General features: G+C 39.8%; 1 protein-coding gene across 1 annotated transcript in view; it reads left to right on the top strand.

Moving 5' to 3' along the window:
• TBCA (tubulin folding cofactor A) overlaps window positions 1-16,999 on the top strand; it is a 41,646-nt gene extending 24,647 nt beyond the window's left edge. The window contains exons 2-4 of the mRNA XM_063127960.1: window positions 6,655-6,760; window positions 11,666-11,752; window positions 16,685-16,999. Coding sequence (XP_062984030.1) covers window positions 6,655-6,760; window positions 11,666-11,752; window positions 16,685-16,765 — 274 coding nt within the window. The 3' untranslated portion in view covers window positions 16,766-16,999. The remainder of the gene's footprint in view (window positions 1-6,654; window positions 6,761-11,665; window positions 11,753-16,684) is intronic.
• The last annotated feature ends 304 nt before the right edge of the window (window positions 17,000-17,303 follow it).

Below are 17,303 nucleotides of genomic sequence, written 5' to 3'. Positions count from 1 at the left end.
GGAGGGCCAGATTAGAACCCCAGTGGCATGGACCACTAGGCCTAACTACAAGAACGAGCACAAATGCTTAGTTTAGCAGACATATTGGTTTCCTGCCTGAGCATACTATTAATATATTTCTATACCACCTTTCTGCTAAGGCACCCAAGGCAGTTCCAGTTCTTAAATTTAGCAACAAATGTAACCACCACCACCCCTGCCCCAAACAAACACAGAAATATTGTTCTCTCAGGTTGATTGAAGATGGCCTGAGCTCTTTGGCCTGAGCTTTCTCACTTCTCAGGGCACAGAAATCTTCAATTGCCTCAGGGAAGGTGGGACATGGGTGGCCGCATCATCCCTCTCAAGCTGTTCAGGAGCTGATGGCATGAGCTCCCCAGCCTGGGCTTCTCCTCTTCTCTATGATGCACTAGATAGCTAACCTGGTCGTTGTTTAAAGCTTCAGTGAAGAGGCGGAACCATCAATAGTACTAAATAAGTTTAAACAGGATGATGGTGAGCACACAAGAAATCAGATGGGACCAATGGAGCACTTCCATTGGAGTTTCTGACTATGGAGTTAGTGTAAAGTTGTTGCAATCACACTGGTATAGGTGTTGTCTTCCAGCGTACTTAACTGCTAATTCACTGATGCAGCATGTTTAAGGTTGCTACCATTGAAATAGATCAATATCTTATTAGGCTATTTAAAAGATATTGTTAAATGCAATTATTTAGTGCATAATCCACTGTGTATGGGCAAGGTACCTGCATACCTTAGATCCAGTAAGCCCCATGGCTTAGAACGGGGTGGGCAACTTGTACCCCCTCAGATGTTGTTGCTCCACAACTCCATCAGCCTTAGCCAGCATAGCTAATGGTGAGGGATGCTGGGAGTTGCAGTCCCACAACATCTAGGGGGCCAGAAGTTTCACATCCCATGCCTAGAAAGTTTGCTGAGCCTGCTATTGTTCATCAGAACACTTGTAACACCTCCTGGACAGAGACCACAACCCCATAGTGCCCTAACTGGCAAAGAATTGCAGGTATCTTTCAAAGTAAATTAATTGATAGCAGGAAGTAAACATGATACTTTTTTTCATAAAGTCATAGCAAAGCTTAACTAAAGCCAATTCAGTGAAGATGTCAGTCATGTGGTAGGCAGATTTCCAAGTTCATACTTGAACTTCCTAGATCTGATGATGCTATCTGCTCATTATTTACCTGTGTTGCTGTGTATTTGTTTATTAAATGAATCCCAGAAGGCTTCTATTTGGAGCTAAAGGCAGCACAAATTTGATGTGGAAATCACCTTGGGTAGGAATAACCATCATAGTCCGTGCAAATGTTGTTTTTAAAAGTGTGACAGAATGCTATATGAGTCTACCTTTAAATTAGTTTTGCAGATTTGCTCATTCTACATTAATGGATTGTTAAGAACAAGATCGATAAAGCCTGTCGCCCAGCAATTGTGTCCTAATACTCAACTGGAAATCAACATTAGAATATTGATCCACAGCTTACTTTCCAAATCAAATTGAGGAAATTGGTGGAAATTGTTCAATTTGACATAACTTCTCTGATAAAACTAAGGGCCTAATAATAACAATAACAACAACAACAGTAGCAACAATAACAACCAAAAACTACCAAAAATACATCATAAAAGACAGCAGGTTTATGTAGGAAATGTCATCAATTCCAAGAAACAATGACCACGTAACAGGAGGATGTAAAATTCTGACAGGAATGGACTATACAAACAGATGCATTATAGCTGCAAAAATAATTCAACAACTGGCCAACCTCATCAAACAACCTACACCATACTATATATACTCACCCAAAACAATCTTGGAAAATGCAGATCATAAAATATACTGGGACAGAACAATTCATAAGGACAAAACAACACCCTGCAATGGACCAAACATAACAGTTATAGATAAAGAGAAAAACTCACTTACCTCATTGACACAGCAATACCTCATGACAAAAATGTTGTAGAAAAAGAAGAGAAAAGAGAAAAATATACTCCACTGGCTATCGAAGTTAAAGAACTATGGCAACAGGAAAAGGTCACAATGATTCTGTTAGTCACCAGCATCACATCAAAAAACTATACAGAAAACTTTCAGAAACTGGACCTACCAAAATGCATCCACACCATTCAGAAAGCAGTCATACTTAAAACATGTTCAGTAGTCAGGAAATTCCTGAATCAGTAAAAGAGAGCATGACTTGTTAAAGCCCATGATGTCTGTCTAGAAAAACAATCACGAGTGAGAAAAGAGATGATAATCATAATCATCAGCACCAGCCAGCATGGTCCACAGTCAGGAATTCTGGGATTTGTAGTCAGAAACATCTGGAGGGCTACAGATTGAGAAAGTCTGATTTAAGGGTGATTGCTGTCAACCAATGGACTGGCATTGGTTGACAGCCCTGTCATACTGGACTGTTGCATGCCTTTTCTATAATGGCATTCCATACCACATAGCCTGAATCTGCTACCTCCTTAGGAAGCAATCCCTGCTGCTGCTTCAATTGGAATATTTTCTCCAGAGATGGAAAACAGACAAAGTTTTCCATATATTAGTTTCCTGTGTATGGATCAGCTGGGGCTAGATAAGTGAACTGCTTGCGTCAATAGAGGTAGAGATTGGTCTTCATATCACAATAATATCAGATATTGGGGAGTGGGGAAATACATAGGTAGTGATTACATCCATTTTGAATTCCTAAAAATAAATGTTTATCAGAAATAGGAAGCTGCCTTGTACCGAGTCAGACCATTGGTCCATGCAGCCCAGTATTGTCAACTCTGATTGGCAGTGGCTCTTGAGAGTTTCAGGCAGGATTCTTTTCCTTGCCTTGCCTGGAGAAGCTGGGGATAAAACCTGGAACCTTCTACATGCAAAGCAAGTGTTCTATAACGCTGAGCTGTTGACCTTTCCCCAATATGTAAAGAAGGACTATTTTAATTTCATGACATTCTTTAGTGGGCTATATTGCAAAGCTTCCAACTGTTAGCCACCAGCATGATCTTTTCATCTACTAAGTAATTTTATTATGTATTTATTTGCCAAATATATAGAAAGCCTTTCAACAGAAAACTGTTCAGTTATTTAAAATGCATAAAAAGTCTATACAACTCCAGAGCCAACATAGAAAAGGCCTTGATCAGTAAGAAATATGAATAAATAAATGTGTCCCCTTACTCTGTATGCACTTGTCGTATGCAGTGCATATATTATGAAATGGTATTTGGAAAGAATAAAGGTAACACAGCTGTCTGTGGATTGCTAGTGGTAACATGCATGTGGCTGCAAATGTGCATCTTAAACCCATATAAGGGATCTTTTAATTATAAGTTGCTGCATGCAAAGTTCCCGATTCAATCATTTTTGTCTGTCTCTTCTGCCAAGACTCTTGTTCATGCATTTGTTATTTCTCGGTTGGACTACTGCAACCTTCTTCTCACTGGCCTTCCTTCTTCTCACATCAGTTCGTTGGTTTCTGTTCACCACTCTGCTGCTAAGATCATCTTCTTGGCTCGCCGCTCTGACCATGTTACTCCACTTCTGAAATCTCTTCATTTGCTTCCAATTCATTTCAGAATCCAATATAAACTCCTCCTGTTGACCTACAAAGCTTTTCACAGTCTAGCTCCTTCCTATCTTTCCTCTCTCATTTCACACTATTGCCCCGCTCGTGCTCTTCACTCCTCTGATGCCATGTTTCTCACCTGCCCAAGGGCCTCTACTTCCCTTGCTCAGCTTCGTCCATTTTCTTCCGCTGCCCCTTACGCCTGGAACGCTCTTCCAGAACATTTGCAAACTACAAGTTCAATCGCAGTTTTTAAAGCTCAGCTAAAAACTTTTCTTTTTTCTAAAGCTTTTAAAACTTGATTTTGATCTTACTTTTATACTGTTAGTTTTACTCTACCCTGTGCCTGTTTGGTGCATTCTCTTCTCCTTTTTATTGTTTTATTTCTGTAAACCGCCCAGAGAGCCCTGGCTGTGGGAGCGGTATATAAGTATAATAAATAAAATAAATAAATAAATTATTTATTAGAATGTAAGCCTATGCGGCAGGGTCTTGCTATTTTATTGTTTTACTCTGTACAGCACCATGTACACTGATAGTGCTATAATAATAATAATAATAAATAATAATAATAATGGGATTAGTGAACTTTGGGAGTTAGAGATGCAAACTTTGAAAGAATAGTGGCCTGTTTATTACAAATTAAAACATAAGAAAAGTCAAAAAGTTTATTTTTAAAGCATTTATATAAGAACCAATATTTATAGTGTTAAGACTATAACTATGAAGACTAATAGACATTAGTGGTCCTAGTAAGTAGAAGCAAAACAATGACTAGCAAAAGAAGTGCAAATGTGCTGTATGTCTTATTTGGACACATGTGTGTGTGTCCAAATGTGGGAAGAAGTGAGGAGGAAGGAAGATAAATTTCTGATCCAATAGGCCAGTGATGGATAACCTTTGGCCCACCAACCTAATCCATCCCATAAACATCCCGTCCCTCTCCAAGAGTTAGAGAAAGGCACAGGGAGAGGGGCAGGGTTGAGCTCAGGGAGAGGAATGCTCCCCGCCACACACTTAGTACCAATCACTGATCAGAGATAAGAGTGGGTTTTTCCAGCAGTAGAGAGAGGCTGCTTTCTGCTGGGAAAGCAGAAGGGGGAGGAATCCCCCAGTTTTATCTCCATTCACTTTCTCTACTGCTGAGAGGGATTGCCTTTTTCTTTGTGCAAAGAAAGCTACAGAGCCTCTCTGCATGGAGAAAAGGAATTTCTCTGTGCAGAGAAAGGCACTCCATGGATATGAAGGGGAGGGACTTCAGAAAGGGGGGGTCTGACCCGTGACATTATCCGGCCACTGAGGGTTAAACAGTTCCTCACGCCTGAAATAGGGGGATTTTAGTGTGGTGATATTGCAAATGATAGAGTTTTAATCTTATGTGGGTGGTGGCAAAAGGGCACTGGCAAAAGGGGAGATGTTTGAGGAGAAAGGGACAGGGTTTTGTGGGTGTGGGAGAAAGATAAGTCACAGTAAGGAGAGGAACATGGGGAGATGTGATCCAACAACAGAATTCCTAAAGAGATCAAATTCACTAAGTGTGTGCACATATTTGGTGAATGCATTTATTCTGGTGGCATCAAGAAGTGGCTCTGAGAACATTATTGAGAAGGGCTTGTGAGGTGACCATGGCTTTTCTTGAAAATGTTTTCAAAGGGCCAGAAAAAATTGTGTCTTAAAAACCCTCTCTCTTGGTTCTTAAGAATGTAGGTGTTCACCAAAAGCTGAGAGGGGGTGAGTAGGCTCAAAGCAGTCAAATCTCCACACTCTCAACACAGATTTAGTTAAAGATAGAAAAGTCTGACAAGAGCTCAAGGCAGGGAATTGGGAGAAGAGAAACAGAGTTCCGACTGGTTAATTGGCCAGCTGGGGACTTGGTAGAAAAGAGATGCCTACTGTCCTTATAGTCCACGCAGTTACGGTTTAATGTGTGGGAGCCAGTGGGTTCTTCAGTAATGAGAAGTGGAAGAGGATGGGTGGAGACAGAGAGACTACAAAATTTCTCTTGTACCTTGGAATGAAGTTTCTTTTGTGTGTGGTGGTGGGGGGAGGTTTTTGGAAAATTGCTAGTGCCTCTTAGAGATTCCACTTTCTAACTCTGATTCTGAGATTAATAATTAAAATAAAGACAATGAAGATGCCCCCACTCCCAGTGTCTCATCTGTCTTGTGATTAGAATGCAGATTGATTTAAAACGTGCAAGTAAGGGATAACACTGACTCCATAACTTTTGGCAACTTGAGTTTTGATGGTCAGGAAAAGAATGCTCCTGATTTATTTATTTATTTATTTATTACATTTTTATACCGCCCAATAGCCGAAGCTCTCTGGGCGGTTCAGAAATTAACACTTTCTATTAAAGACTTCTTGACAGATGCCTGAACCATATAATAACTTTTAATACGTGATCTGGAAGGAGGAAGACAGTAGTTTGGTTTGTATAATCACAGTCACTTAAGCCATGATGTGTACTGGGCTCCATTTGCCTAATTAACCATCCAGGCATGGCTCCTCTGAACCTGGGCAGCATGACGTGTTTTAGGGCAAAATGCTTAAACCCAGCAACAGACCATGAATTATTTGAGGGTTGTTTCCCCTTCCAACAAGCCATATTGCCCGAGCTTGGATGACACGACAAGCTGTGTCCAGGTAATTAGGCAAATGATCCCCAGTATGTGCTGCAGCTTACAGATTACCACCATAGCTTGTTTAAGCTAAAGTGATTGTCCAAACAGTGTCAATATCATCAGTCTCTCCTACTGTATGGCAAATGATGTTTTGAAATTGAGGATTTATTTAGAAGCAATTGTGATATGGCACGAGGGTCAGCTTTACAAAGGAAAGAAGTCCAGATTTCTTTTTAATCCTAAATTATATATGGTATTTCAATATAAACGTGAAAATAAGGTTTAATGAATAGTAGAACATTTTAAAAGTTGAATATAAGTAGTACCCATAGAGTTGCTACAATATTGAAAAAATATTTTATTGTAGTATATATGTATAACTTCAGGAAAACGTGTATTGTTTTTTATAATAGAGAAAACTATTCATCTTTTTTGTGTGCAGCTTGGCAAAAGAAAAGGTTATGTATGAAAAAGAAGCAAAACAGCAAGAAGAAAAGATTGAGAAAATGAAAGCAGAAGATGGAGAGAACTATGCAATTAAAAAGCAGGTAAAGCACTCCATAGCTCATGGATATTGTGGGGTTTTAACTAAAGAACTGAAAACGCTGTAAAGGTGGGTGTGGATAGAGGGAAAGCAGCAGCAGCTTGTGCAATCAGACTCAAGCTGCCTCTGCCCACTTTTTTGAATCCCCCTCTCCCACTGAAGATCCCAGACCCTCAGGTGAAGCTTGTCAGAGGGTACAGACAGCTGCAGTGGGGAGGAGAGGAACAGAGAGTTCAGCTCAGTCAGCATGAGATCCAGTCGAATGTTAACTTCTGGTCTGAAATGTTTCTCTGTTCTTATAATTCATTGTCATCTTCATATAAAAGTCAACTTTGAACATATTAGTTCCCCTCAATGGCAGCCCTAGAAAAAATAGTAGACATGGGGTGGACGGCAAAGAAGAGGCAAAATAGGTTCTGGGAAGACCTTCCCTTCAAAAATAATGTTAGCATTTCATCTTCTAATCCTAAACAGAGAAGTGACTTGGAAGTAAGATCATTGGCTCTCCCACACTAGGGAGAGAGGCAGCTGGACAACAATCTGTCAGGGATGCTTTAAGATGGATTCCTGCATTGAGCAGGGGTTTGGACTTGATGGCCTTATAGGCCTCTTCCAACTCTACTATTCTATGATTCTATAGTTTGAATAAAATCATAACTGCAGAAAATTCGGTTTTGTTTTTGTTACCTCTAAATGCTGTTTAAATGAAAGTCTTTTTTCTTGAATATATAACAATATGGGAAACAGTTGTGATCTATGTTGCAGTAGTAGCTCTTCTGCAGTCAGAAATATTTGCTTTTAATGGGTGTATGATAGAAACTCAATAACAGCAGCTTTTCTCAGTATGCAATGATCAAAAGGTTCACCTGTGGAATTTTTGCCCTTTATGTGGGAAACATGGCAGAAAGAGGTGACAGTTACAGATACCAAGTTGTATTGGAAGTTCTTTGAGAAATGATTCAGTGAAACAATCGAGATAGCGCAAACAAACGTCAATCAATACACCTCAGGGTAGTGGGGCAAATTAGGAAGGTATAAGGGAATTCTGGACACAGTATATCCAATTGTGGGAGTGGGGGCAGTTTTAAGAAGAGAATGAGGACGAAACATGCATTGAAAGAGTAGCTTGATGTCCACATTCACAGGACTGTTAAACTGGAATAACTTGCTAACCCATCAGTGAGGCACATGGTTTGGATGCCATGAATTGTCATGAAGAGTTAAAGGCTGTAGATCATTTCAGCCTAGAAGGCAGAGTCTGTTTTAAGGCAGGACTCTGGGGGTGACTGGAATCTTCAACTGGGGTTACGATGGGGAGTTCTTGGAGCCAAAGGTTAAGATATTATTACTTTGGCAACACCCTCTGTCTTTCTTCATTGTTGTCTTAAACTTGTTGAGGCATATTTCTCCTTCCCTTCTCCGACAAAAACCAAGAGATTTATGAGGAAGTGATTTGTCCACTTTGCTACCTTCTCCATAAATCCTGGCAGTGCATTTGGAAAGCCATCTTGATTGGCTTCAGCTGAAGCAGAATGGACCAAGTCGTTAACAGTAAAGGGGTTACATCATTACTTCATAAACCATGTAAGTCAGGAATGGGCAACCTGGTGCCTCCAGATGTTTTCGACTACAACTCCCATAAAACTCCAGCTAGAATGCCAATGGTCGGGTTGTGGGAGTTGTAGTCCAAAACAACTGGAGGGCACCAGGTTGCCTACTCCTGACCTTGTACATTCTGATTTGGCTCCAGATTATTGGTGGGTGGAACTTTGCCCATGGCAATTCCCGCTGGAGGAAGAGGGGTATACAATTTTAACCCATTCCACCTTCCTCCTCTGCCCCCTGAAAATCTTGTCCAGCGCATCAGGGGACACTCTGGAACAGGATGGGAGGTTGGCAGTAAGGCCTGCAGTGAGAAGAGAGAATTGACAAATATCTCCCCCTTCTTTTCTCCAGCAGGAACCTCTGCTGGATCTTGGTCCCATCCATGATTCTAATCTTTTCCCTTGCTACTAGCTTTGGGGAAAAACATTACTGTTATGCTGAAGTTAGAGTTGGGTAAAAGTGTGGGAGGAAGGAGGTAAGCCTCCCCCCCCCCATCTCCCCAATCTTGAAAACAGCTGGGGCAGGGGAAAGAAAAGAAAAAAATGGGTAATCTGATCATGGCTCTCTTGTGTCAAATCTCGTTTGTCCCATAGTTAACATAGATAGGGGTTTGAATCTAGGTATTTTAGTTGGAAGCTCACTGTGACATTGTTTGAGAAACCTTGGTCTAGTAGCTAGTAAACAATTCTAATTGCTTTTGGTACCAGCAGTGCTCTTTAGAATGAGAGAATTAGAAGTATTTACAAAATAAATTCAAAGTGGGAGGTTCTTGTAATTGTCTTAGTGTATTCTGATCTCCCAAAGAAGTAGAACATGTTATCCTGTCTAAATAGCCCTAAATAACTTGGGACCAGGTTACCTTAGGGATGACTTCATCCCTTATGTCCCTGCCTGACCTTTGCGGTCCTCAGAAGGAGCACTTTTGATGGTGCAACATGGTGGGAGGTTCACCTAAGGAGTTCTAGTAATAGAGCTTATAAGGCACAATCCTAAGCATACTGGCTGGAGAATGCTGGGAGTTATAGGACTTTTTTCTCTCTCTCAACATGCATAGGATTGTGCTCTTAATGTTGCAGCATCCGCTCTCAGGAATGCACACCCCATGGACAGTGTGGATAAAAATTGATTAAAAAAGTTAATAGATTTTTAATGTTTAAAACCCCCATCATAAATAAAATACTAAATTTCTCTCTAACTTAAAAAATAATGTGGGTACAATTAAATCTCATCATAAACATGCTAAACCTACACTTACAGTCTCATAAAAATGAAGTTACCAACCAATCAAACATGAGAATTCATTTCAGTTTTTCATCTCCTGAAAATGGCTCTATCCAGCCTTGCTTTAACTATTGCTTCTTGAAAGTTCTGGGCTTTCATTTTCTTTGACTAAAGTCATATGTGCAAAGACGCAGGCTGGATTGGACTATTGTTCTGTGCTTATGAGGTGGTGAAGTTGGACCAAGCAAAGCAAGGTAGATGAAATTGATGCTTAAAATAAATACAAGAATTTGGATTTTTATAACTTAAAATTTGCCTGTTATTTTTTAGCCCAGTAAATATCAAGCCTTGCTTTGACCTATCAGTCATGTTTATTTCATTTTTGTTTGTTACTTTGGGGTTTTTGTTGTGTGAGGGCAGGGCTAGACCAAGACAGAGTGGCTTGTTCTCATGAGACAGCTGGCTCAACATGGGTATTTTAGCAGACAGTGAGTTGCGACATGTGCCGGGTGACATTTTGAATTTGCAGGCCTGAATGGGGACTGCCATGTCATGTGAACTTAGCCTCCAGGGATTATTTGAGGGTTAAACAACCCTTGCAGAACCCTACAAGAAGCAGAGTTATGTGAGGGATGTTTAAGCCTCAAATAACCCTTGGTGGCCGGGTTTGCACATTAATGGCCATCCCTGTTTGGGGTTGTATATTCAAAATGTTGCCCAGGATACGCGCACACACACCAATGAGCCTGGTGTGTCATGTGAACCAGGTCAGTGAAGCTGAAAGGAGCAACATTGGAACGAAAAAACAAAATAGACCAGTGTGCACTTCCCTGGATTCCCATACTAAAGTTGCAGTCTTATACACACTTACTTAGATGTAAATGATCATAGCTTAGTGGTCAGACTTGTACCATTCTTTAGGAAATATATGAAAGAGTTTCAGTGGGAAACTTGGTTTAAATCAACCTTTTTTCACCTTGATTGACATCAGACAGGCATCTACAGTTTTGACTTTCAGACATCTCCTTAAGACCTGTCTCTTTATGCAGGCTTTCCCTGAGGTGTGATCCAGCCAGTTACAGTTAAAGTTTTATTGCTGGACCTTGGTTACGATATTGTAATATTTTAGTGCTGATGTTGTCATTATGTTCAGTCCTTTTAAATTTTTGTTTCAAAGTGGTATATAAATTTGTGAAATAAATAAATAAAGTAATAGGTGACAACCATGTCTGGGACACATTCTTTTCATGGCTACAGGCACTTGTAATTGTGCACACTGAATCCTATTAATAGTTTTACGTATTGTCATTGCTATAAGAATCTTCACGCTTAATAGATTTGCTAATTGATTTCCATTTCTAACTAGGTTGCGTACATTATAGAATCAGCTGTTTATACCACTTTTTCAGTACATGAATTTGAGGGCTAAAAATACTCCAGGAAATAAAATAGGATGATTTTGTGTGCAATTACAAAATTGTCTTCTGTACATGTATGCAAGATGTTCAAATTCAGTGGGGTGCCAAATTGGTAATTTTGTTCAAAAAGCATGGTGAGAATAATCTCTCTCCTAAAATGAAGCCCAAGGATGAGTAATAACTTTTTATGCATGATAAGCATCAAAAATATGAGCCTGCTGGTCTTTGCTTTTCATTTTTCTTTACCTTTCTCTTTTAGTCAGAACCTCCTGCAGTGAGCATACAATGTGATCAATAACTCAATAACTTTTTTCATGCAGTAATTATCTCTGTGTGGTATTATCTGAACACTGTTTTTATTTATTACCCAAAAGATGCAGGAGATATTTATATAACCAGCTGATCCCATTTTGGACGAAGCTGTTTGTGACAGCAGGGGAAATAGTTTATATTAAATAGTTTTTTTAAACAAATATTTCATGGAAAGCACTTTAGCAGTTCTTGCTTTGGTTATAAAAAAAGTATGGCTTCTGTAATAAAATATTAATGTATGTATGAGTATACACCTCAGAAGTGTTTGTATGATTTTAGGCAGGTAGTATAAATAGTAAAGTTGTGTGTTAACATTGAGCAGTTCGTGCACTACATGCGCTTCCATTTTGCAGACTGAGATCCTGCAAGAATCTCGAATGATGATTCCAGATTGCCAACGGAGGTTAGAAGCTGCACATGCCGATCTTGCTCAGCTATTAGTAAGTATGGAAGAAGGGCTGTGAACTGAATGATTTTGTTGATCTATCAAGTTGAAAGTGGATAATCAACTGATTAATCTTATATACATCTCCTTATTACCAAAACTTCAATATAAATGTATTTCTTGGATACGGAATGAAGTGTGAGAACTCAAAAATTTGCCACATGTCATTAGTAGAGAACTTCCTGTTGCAGTAACTTTCTCTCCCCTACAACACAAAGCGCACCCTCTAATTTTCAGCCACATAACTTAAAACTCGTCCCCACAATTGATCAGCTAAAGCTTGGGATAACACTTTAGTTAATCTTTAGAATGATTAAAGCTTACAGACGTAAATGAGGTGCATTGAATAAAGTATCAGATTAGTTTGAGGACATTGGACAAATTCCCACCTAGCCATAAAGATCTTTGGGAATCACCATCTCTCTCAGCTAAGCTTATATTGCAGGTTGTTATGAGGATAAAATGGAGGTGGGGTGATAACCATGTACACCACGCTAAGGAAGGATGACATAGACAAAGAAATGCTGCTTTACCAGGATATGGGATTCTGCATCCTCTCTGTTCTGTGGCACCATTTTCTGACCAGTCTTTCAAAATTGGAGTTAAGATGGATGCCATTAATCATGGCTAAGTGTTACCTGTAACCATGTTTAAAGTTGCCCATGGGAATTAATGCTGATCTGGTTCATGCGTACCAGCATGTGTTTGGTGCCATTTCCCTAATTATCCCCCTCAGTACAGCTTGTTGTGTCGTCTGAACCTGGATGACATGGATTGTTTGAGAGAAAAATAACCCTCAAATAACCCATGGCACCCACTATGCGCTAGGGAGTAAAACAAGCCACTGTGGCTTAACCACAGTGGCTTGTTTGATCATGCAAACTGCAAACTGCGTCATGGTGAAGTGAAGAGATGTGTTCCTGGAGGCAAAGGCTATCGATGACTACTAGCCCTGAGGGTTGTGTGCTATCTCCAGTATTCGAGGCAGTAAGCCTGTGTGCACCAGTTGCTGGGGAACATGGGTAGGAGGGTGCTGTTGCACCATGTCCTGCTTGTTCATCCCTGGCCGATGGCTGGTTGGCCAATGTGTGAACAGAGCGCTGGACTAGATGGATCCTTGGTCTGATCCAGCAGGGCACTTCTCATGTCCTTATGTTAGGTCTGCGTTGGCCCTTTTTGTGTTCTGTGTCTTAAGATAATGAGCCAAATAGAGTATTTTACCATCTTTACTTCAGTGGTTTTCTTAATTTTAGTCTACTTCATTACCATGGCTAAACTTTCTTCCAAAGAGCTTTAAATTACATATGTTCTGTATAGATTAAAAGTTTGCATATTTTAATACATATTAACTACGGGTAAAATCCAATGTCATGCATACGTACTTCTAATGATGCAACGGGACTTTCCCTCCTCCTCTCCCCCGTACCCTGAGAATTTCAGTCCTCCTACCCTACAGAGCCATTGGGGCTAATTGGATACATTTCATTGTAACAAGTAGGGTAATTTGTATTTAAATAATTAATTACACCTTTATGGAATAAAGATAGTATCATTTTTTGTTGAAACTAGGAAGTAATTTCTGTCATACGAATCTTGCTTCCCCCCCAAAAAATTTTTTTTAAATTACATACCTCTTTAAAAAGAGGTAATTTACAACTATTTGTATAACAGATTAAACAGATTACAAATGCTTTCAAAAGAAGAAATAAGTCAGTTGAAATATTTGGAGTGATGGTCATTTTGATCACTGCTATGCATCCCTTTCTCAAGTTGACTGCTCCAAAGTTTGTTGGGGTACTAGATACAATTTGTACACTACTACACATTTTACTTACGTTTTTGAAGGTTTCCACTTGGTTGCTTTTTTCTATTTTCCCCTCCAACTCTCCTTCCTATGCAAAGCTAGTAAGCTGAGACAGGTCAAGCTGGGAAAACCAACATTCACTCTCTATCATAAGCTGCTATAGCCTTGGGAAGTGTTTCTTGAGCTGGGCCACAAGGCAACATGAATTTGATTCAGTTCCAGAGATTGTTCTCTATCTTCGCCTTTCCCTCCTCCTTTTCCTTTCTCTACAAGGGGAAATAATAACCAATTATGCAAATAAGCCATTATTAGGACACAATCCTGCCCCTGTTTAGACAAACAAAATGACATATAGTTCTTTTTCGTGGTCTCTGTGCAGTCACACTATGGGCTCTGCGCTGGCGCTGAGCTTTGCCTCGGAAAAAACTTCTCTAGCTGAGAAACGTTAATTTTGGCGGGAACCCTCCCCCACTGTCTACTGCGCATGTCCGCGCACGTTCCCGCCTTCCCTTCAGTTCCTTTGCGACCGCCTTAGCTGGTGCCTCGTAGAGAATTCTTCTCCATCTCATTCCAAAAAGATTGAGTAGCTGAGTTACCTTTTTCGTTATTCCATCTTCTTCTGTCTTCTTCCTTCTTTAAGCCTACTTACCCAGTTGTGCAGAAGCCCAGAAGTAATCAGTTGGTTACCATAGGCACTTGTGCATCTGCCCCTACAGCCCTCCCCTGTGGAGTTCCACAGGGCTCCAGCCTCTCATCTTTCATGTTCATCACAACTAGGCCTGTCTAGGTCAGCATCCTGTTTCCCACAGTGGCTGACCTGATGCTTCTGACAAACCCACAAGCAGGACTTGAAGACCGTAGCTCTCTCTCACTATTGTTCTCCAACTTCTGGTATTCAGAGGCATGCTGGCTCTGATTCTGGAGGTAATTTAAAGCCATGAGTGTAGCCATTGGTCCTCCACGTGTCCAATCTTCTTTCAAAGCCATTTTCAGCTGCTGGCTGTCAGTTTATGGCAGTGAATTCCATAGTTTCTCCGTGTTGTGTTGAAGAAATATTCATTTTGTCTGTCCTGAATCTTTCACGCCCTGGCACGGTTCTATAATATTTGTCTGGCCTTCTGGGTAACCCAAAAATTGTAGTTGCCAGCCACCTCCATTCCCACGAGAAAGGTCTTATGGGAATGGGCTGGGTTGGGCACTGCCACTTGAAAACAACATCAGTCCTCTCCAGAGACGTTTTCTGCTTTCTATTCTAGTATTATGAGAGAGAGAGAAATTGTGTCTACCTACTTTCTCCACAATAGTGTGTCTTTTTTGTTCAAACCTAAAAAGTCCTCAAACTGCCATATTCTGAACCACTGATGTTTCCATATATTTCTCAAAGGCAGTTGCAAGTAGAATGTATCGCAGTAATCCGGTATTGATATACCTAAACAATATGCTAGCATAGCCAGAACTGACATATCCAGAAATGGATACAACTAGTTAAAGGCACTCCTGGCTATGGGGCCACCTATACATCCAGAAGAAATGCTGGATCGAAGAGTACCTCCAAGACTGCAAACCCAATTTCCAAAGGGATTGCTACCTATCCAAAACAGACTGATTTCCTTTTCCCATAACAGAAGCTCTGTTGTTCAGGAACACCTTTGTCTTGTCTGGATTATGCCTTCCATTACCATCCTCAGGCACCAATTTAGTACATCAATAACCTCCTTGGAATCAGATAGAAAGGAAAAATAGAGTTGGATGTTAGCTGCATATTTCTAAAAGCACTTGAAATTTCCCGACAGCCTTTCCCAGCAGAACATAGATAATAAACAGCATGGGGGAACATGATGGTGCCCTCTGTTCCTGTGGTGTCCCCAGTTCCTGTCCCAGCCAAGTGATCCAGAATGGTTGATGATATCAAAAGCTGCTGAGAATAGAGACATACTCCTCATGTTTCGTTCCTGGTATAGATGATTTTACTCTGTACAGCACCATGTACATTGATGGTGCTATATAAATAAATAATAATAATAATAATCCCCCAAAGTATTTCCATAACTAAAGCAGGTTTCAAGATGGATTTAAATGTGCCCTGATTATTCATATCACCCAGGAAACTCAGCTGAGTTGCCACCATTTTATTCTAATTTTTCTATACCTACATGAGATTGTGCGGTTTTATTTTTTGTCTGTTTACTTCTGTGGATGCAAGCATATTTTAATTAACTGACTTGTAATTGCCACCATTTTGAGGTTTGAAATGGTACAGATAGAAGTCAATTTTAATTGAAAGGTTGCTGTGTCTCTCATACTTTTTCATAATTTTAAGGATAGCAAGAAGAAATTGATCTCCTAAAAGTGTGCAGCCAAAAATGGAATTTCAGTTTTTAGCCTTATTATTTGGCTTTATTCTAGTTTCTCTTGTTGCCTGCATCTATTTGTAATCCAGTGTTTTGTTCTAATTATTCCTTTTAATAGGAGAAATCGGCCAGAGTTGATTGGAAATAATGATCAGAATAACTCCTTATGCCTTCATATATATGATTTATACCCTTTGGGCTAATTTTAAAGTGAACCATAGAATTTATATACAAAGAAAAGTAACATTCCCAGTGTATAATGGATTATGGGAACATCATTTTTAGTAAATGCTATTTTCAAAAATTTTAAACAGTTTGACACTGAACTGTTTGCACAGCACGGCAGCCCATCATGGGTTATGTATTTAACCCAGGGTAGGACTACAGTGCAGACAGCCACGATTTTGAATATGTGAACCTGGTAAGCATGGGTTATTTGAGGGTCAGTTTTAGGGTTATGCGAGTGTTGTTTAACCCTCACATAATCCATATTCATACAACACGACAATGCCTGAGCAAGGTTTGCATATTCAACCTGGTGTCTGGGGGCACAGAGCTCATTATGGGTTAAATATACCATGGCAAACTGTGGCATGTCATTCAGATCCAGGCATTTAGTAGATATGATGCAACACCAACCTCACATCACAAAGATTCAGCCTTTACAAGATGACGGTTAGAAATACAATAGTTTTAAGAGGGTAGGGAAGGAACTTAAAGACAATTATTTTAAAAATATTGAAAAGCCTTTTAAAATTGTCTTTCATTTCAGGAAAATGAAAAAGAGTTGGAAGAAACTGAAGAATATAAAGATGCATTCTCAGTACTGGAATCAGTGAAGTTAGAAGCCTAGATTGATTTTTCTCTACTTCATGTATGCCTTGGTATTGGGTCCATTGCCACTCTTCACTGATGTCTGGCCATTGTTGTATTTATTCAAGTAGTATTAAGAACGATGATGTGCTAAAACTATATTTTATGAAATTGGAAATTATTTAGTCCTTCTCTTTCTGTTAAGAGTTCTTCGGAAGCATTTTATTGAAAGTTGTAATATGCAAACTACAATTAATAAAGAGAAGCAAAGCAAGAGAGTGTTTTCTAATGATTTTTAGTACAAACAGTATTTTCCCAGTTAAATCAGGCTATCAGCCTGGAGTGTCTGCTCAAAATAATGAGATACAGGTGGTCCAGAAAGAAGTGAGTCCCTATTGGCAACTGTTATAACTCAGAAGTGTAGAAAGAGTCAGGCTTGGCCATTGTCACTTTTTTCCTGTAAATGTCAGATACCCAACGTATGCGTAGTAGTTATGCATCAAATATGCTATTCTTCATTCTTTGCAATTCCCATGTGTGTGCTGATACCAGAAATACAAGATCTTTGTGCAGTTAAG

The sequence above is a fragment of the Elgaria multicarinata genome, chromosome 6 (assembly GCF_023053635.1).
Source record: "Elgaria multicarinata webbii isolate HBS135686 ecotype San Diego chromosome 6, rElgMul1.1.pri, whole genome shotgun sequence".
Classification (NCBI taxonomy): domain Eukaryota; kingdom Metazoa; phylum Chordata; class Lepidosauria; order Squamata; family Anguidae; genus Elgaria; species Elgaria multicarinata.
This window is presented reverse-complemented; position numbering and strand designations above follow the sequence as displayed.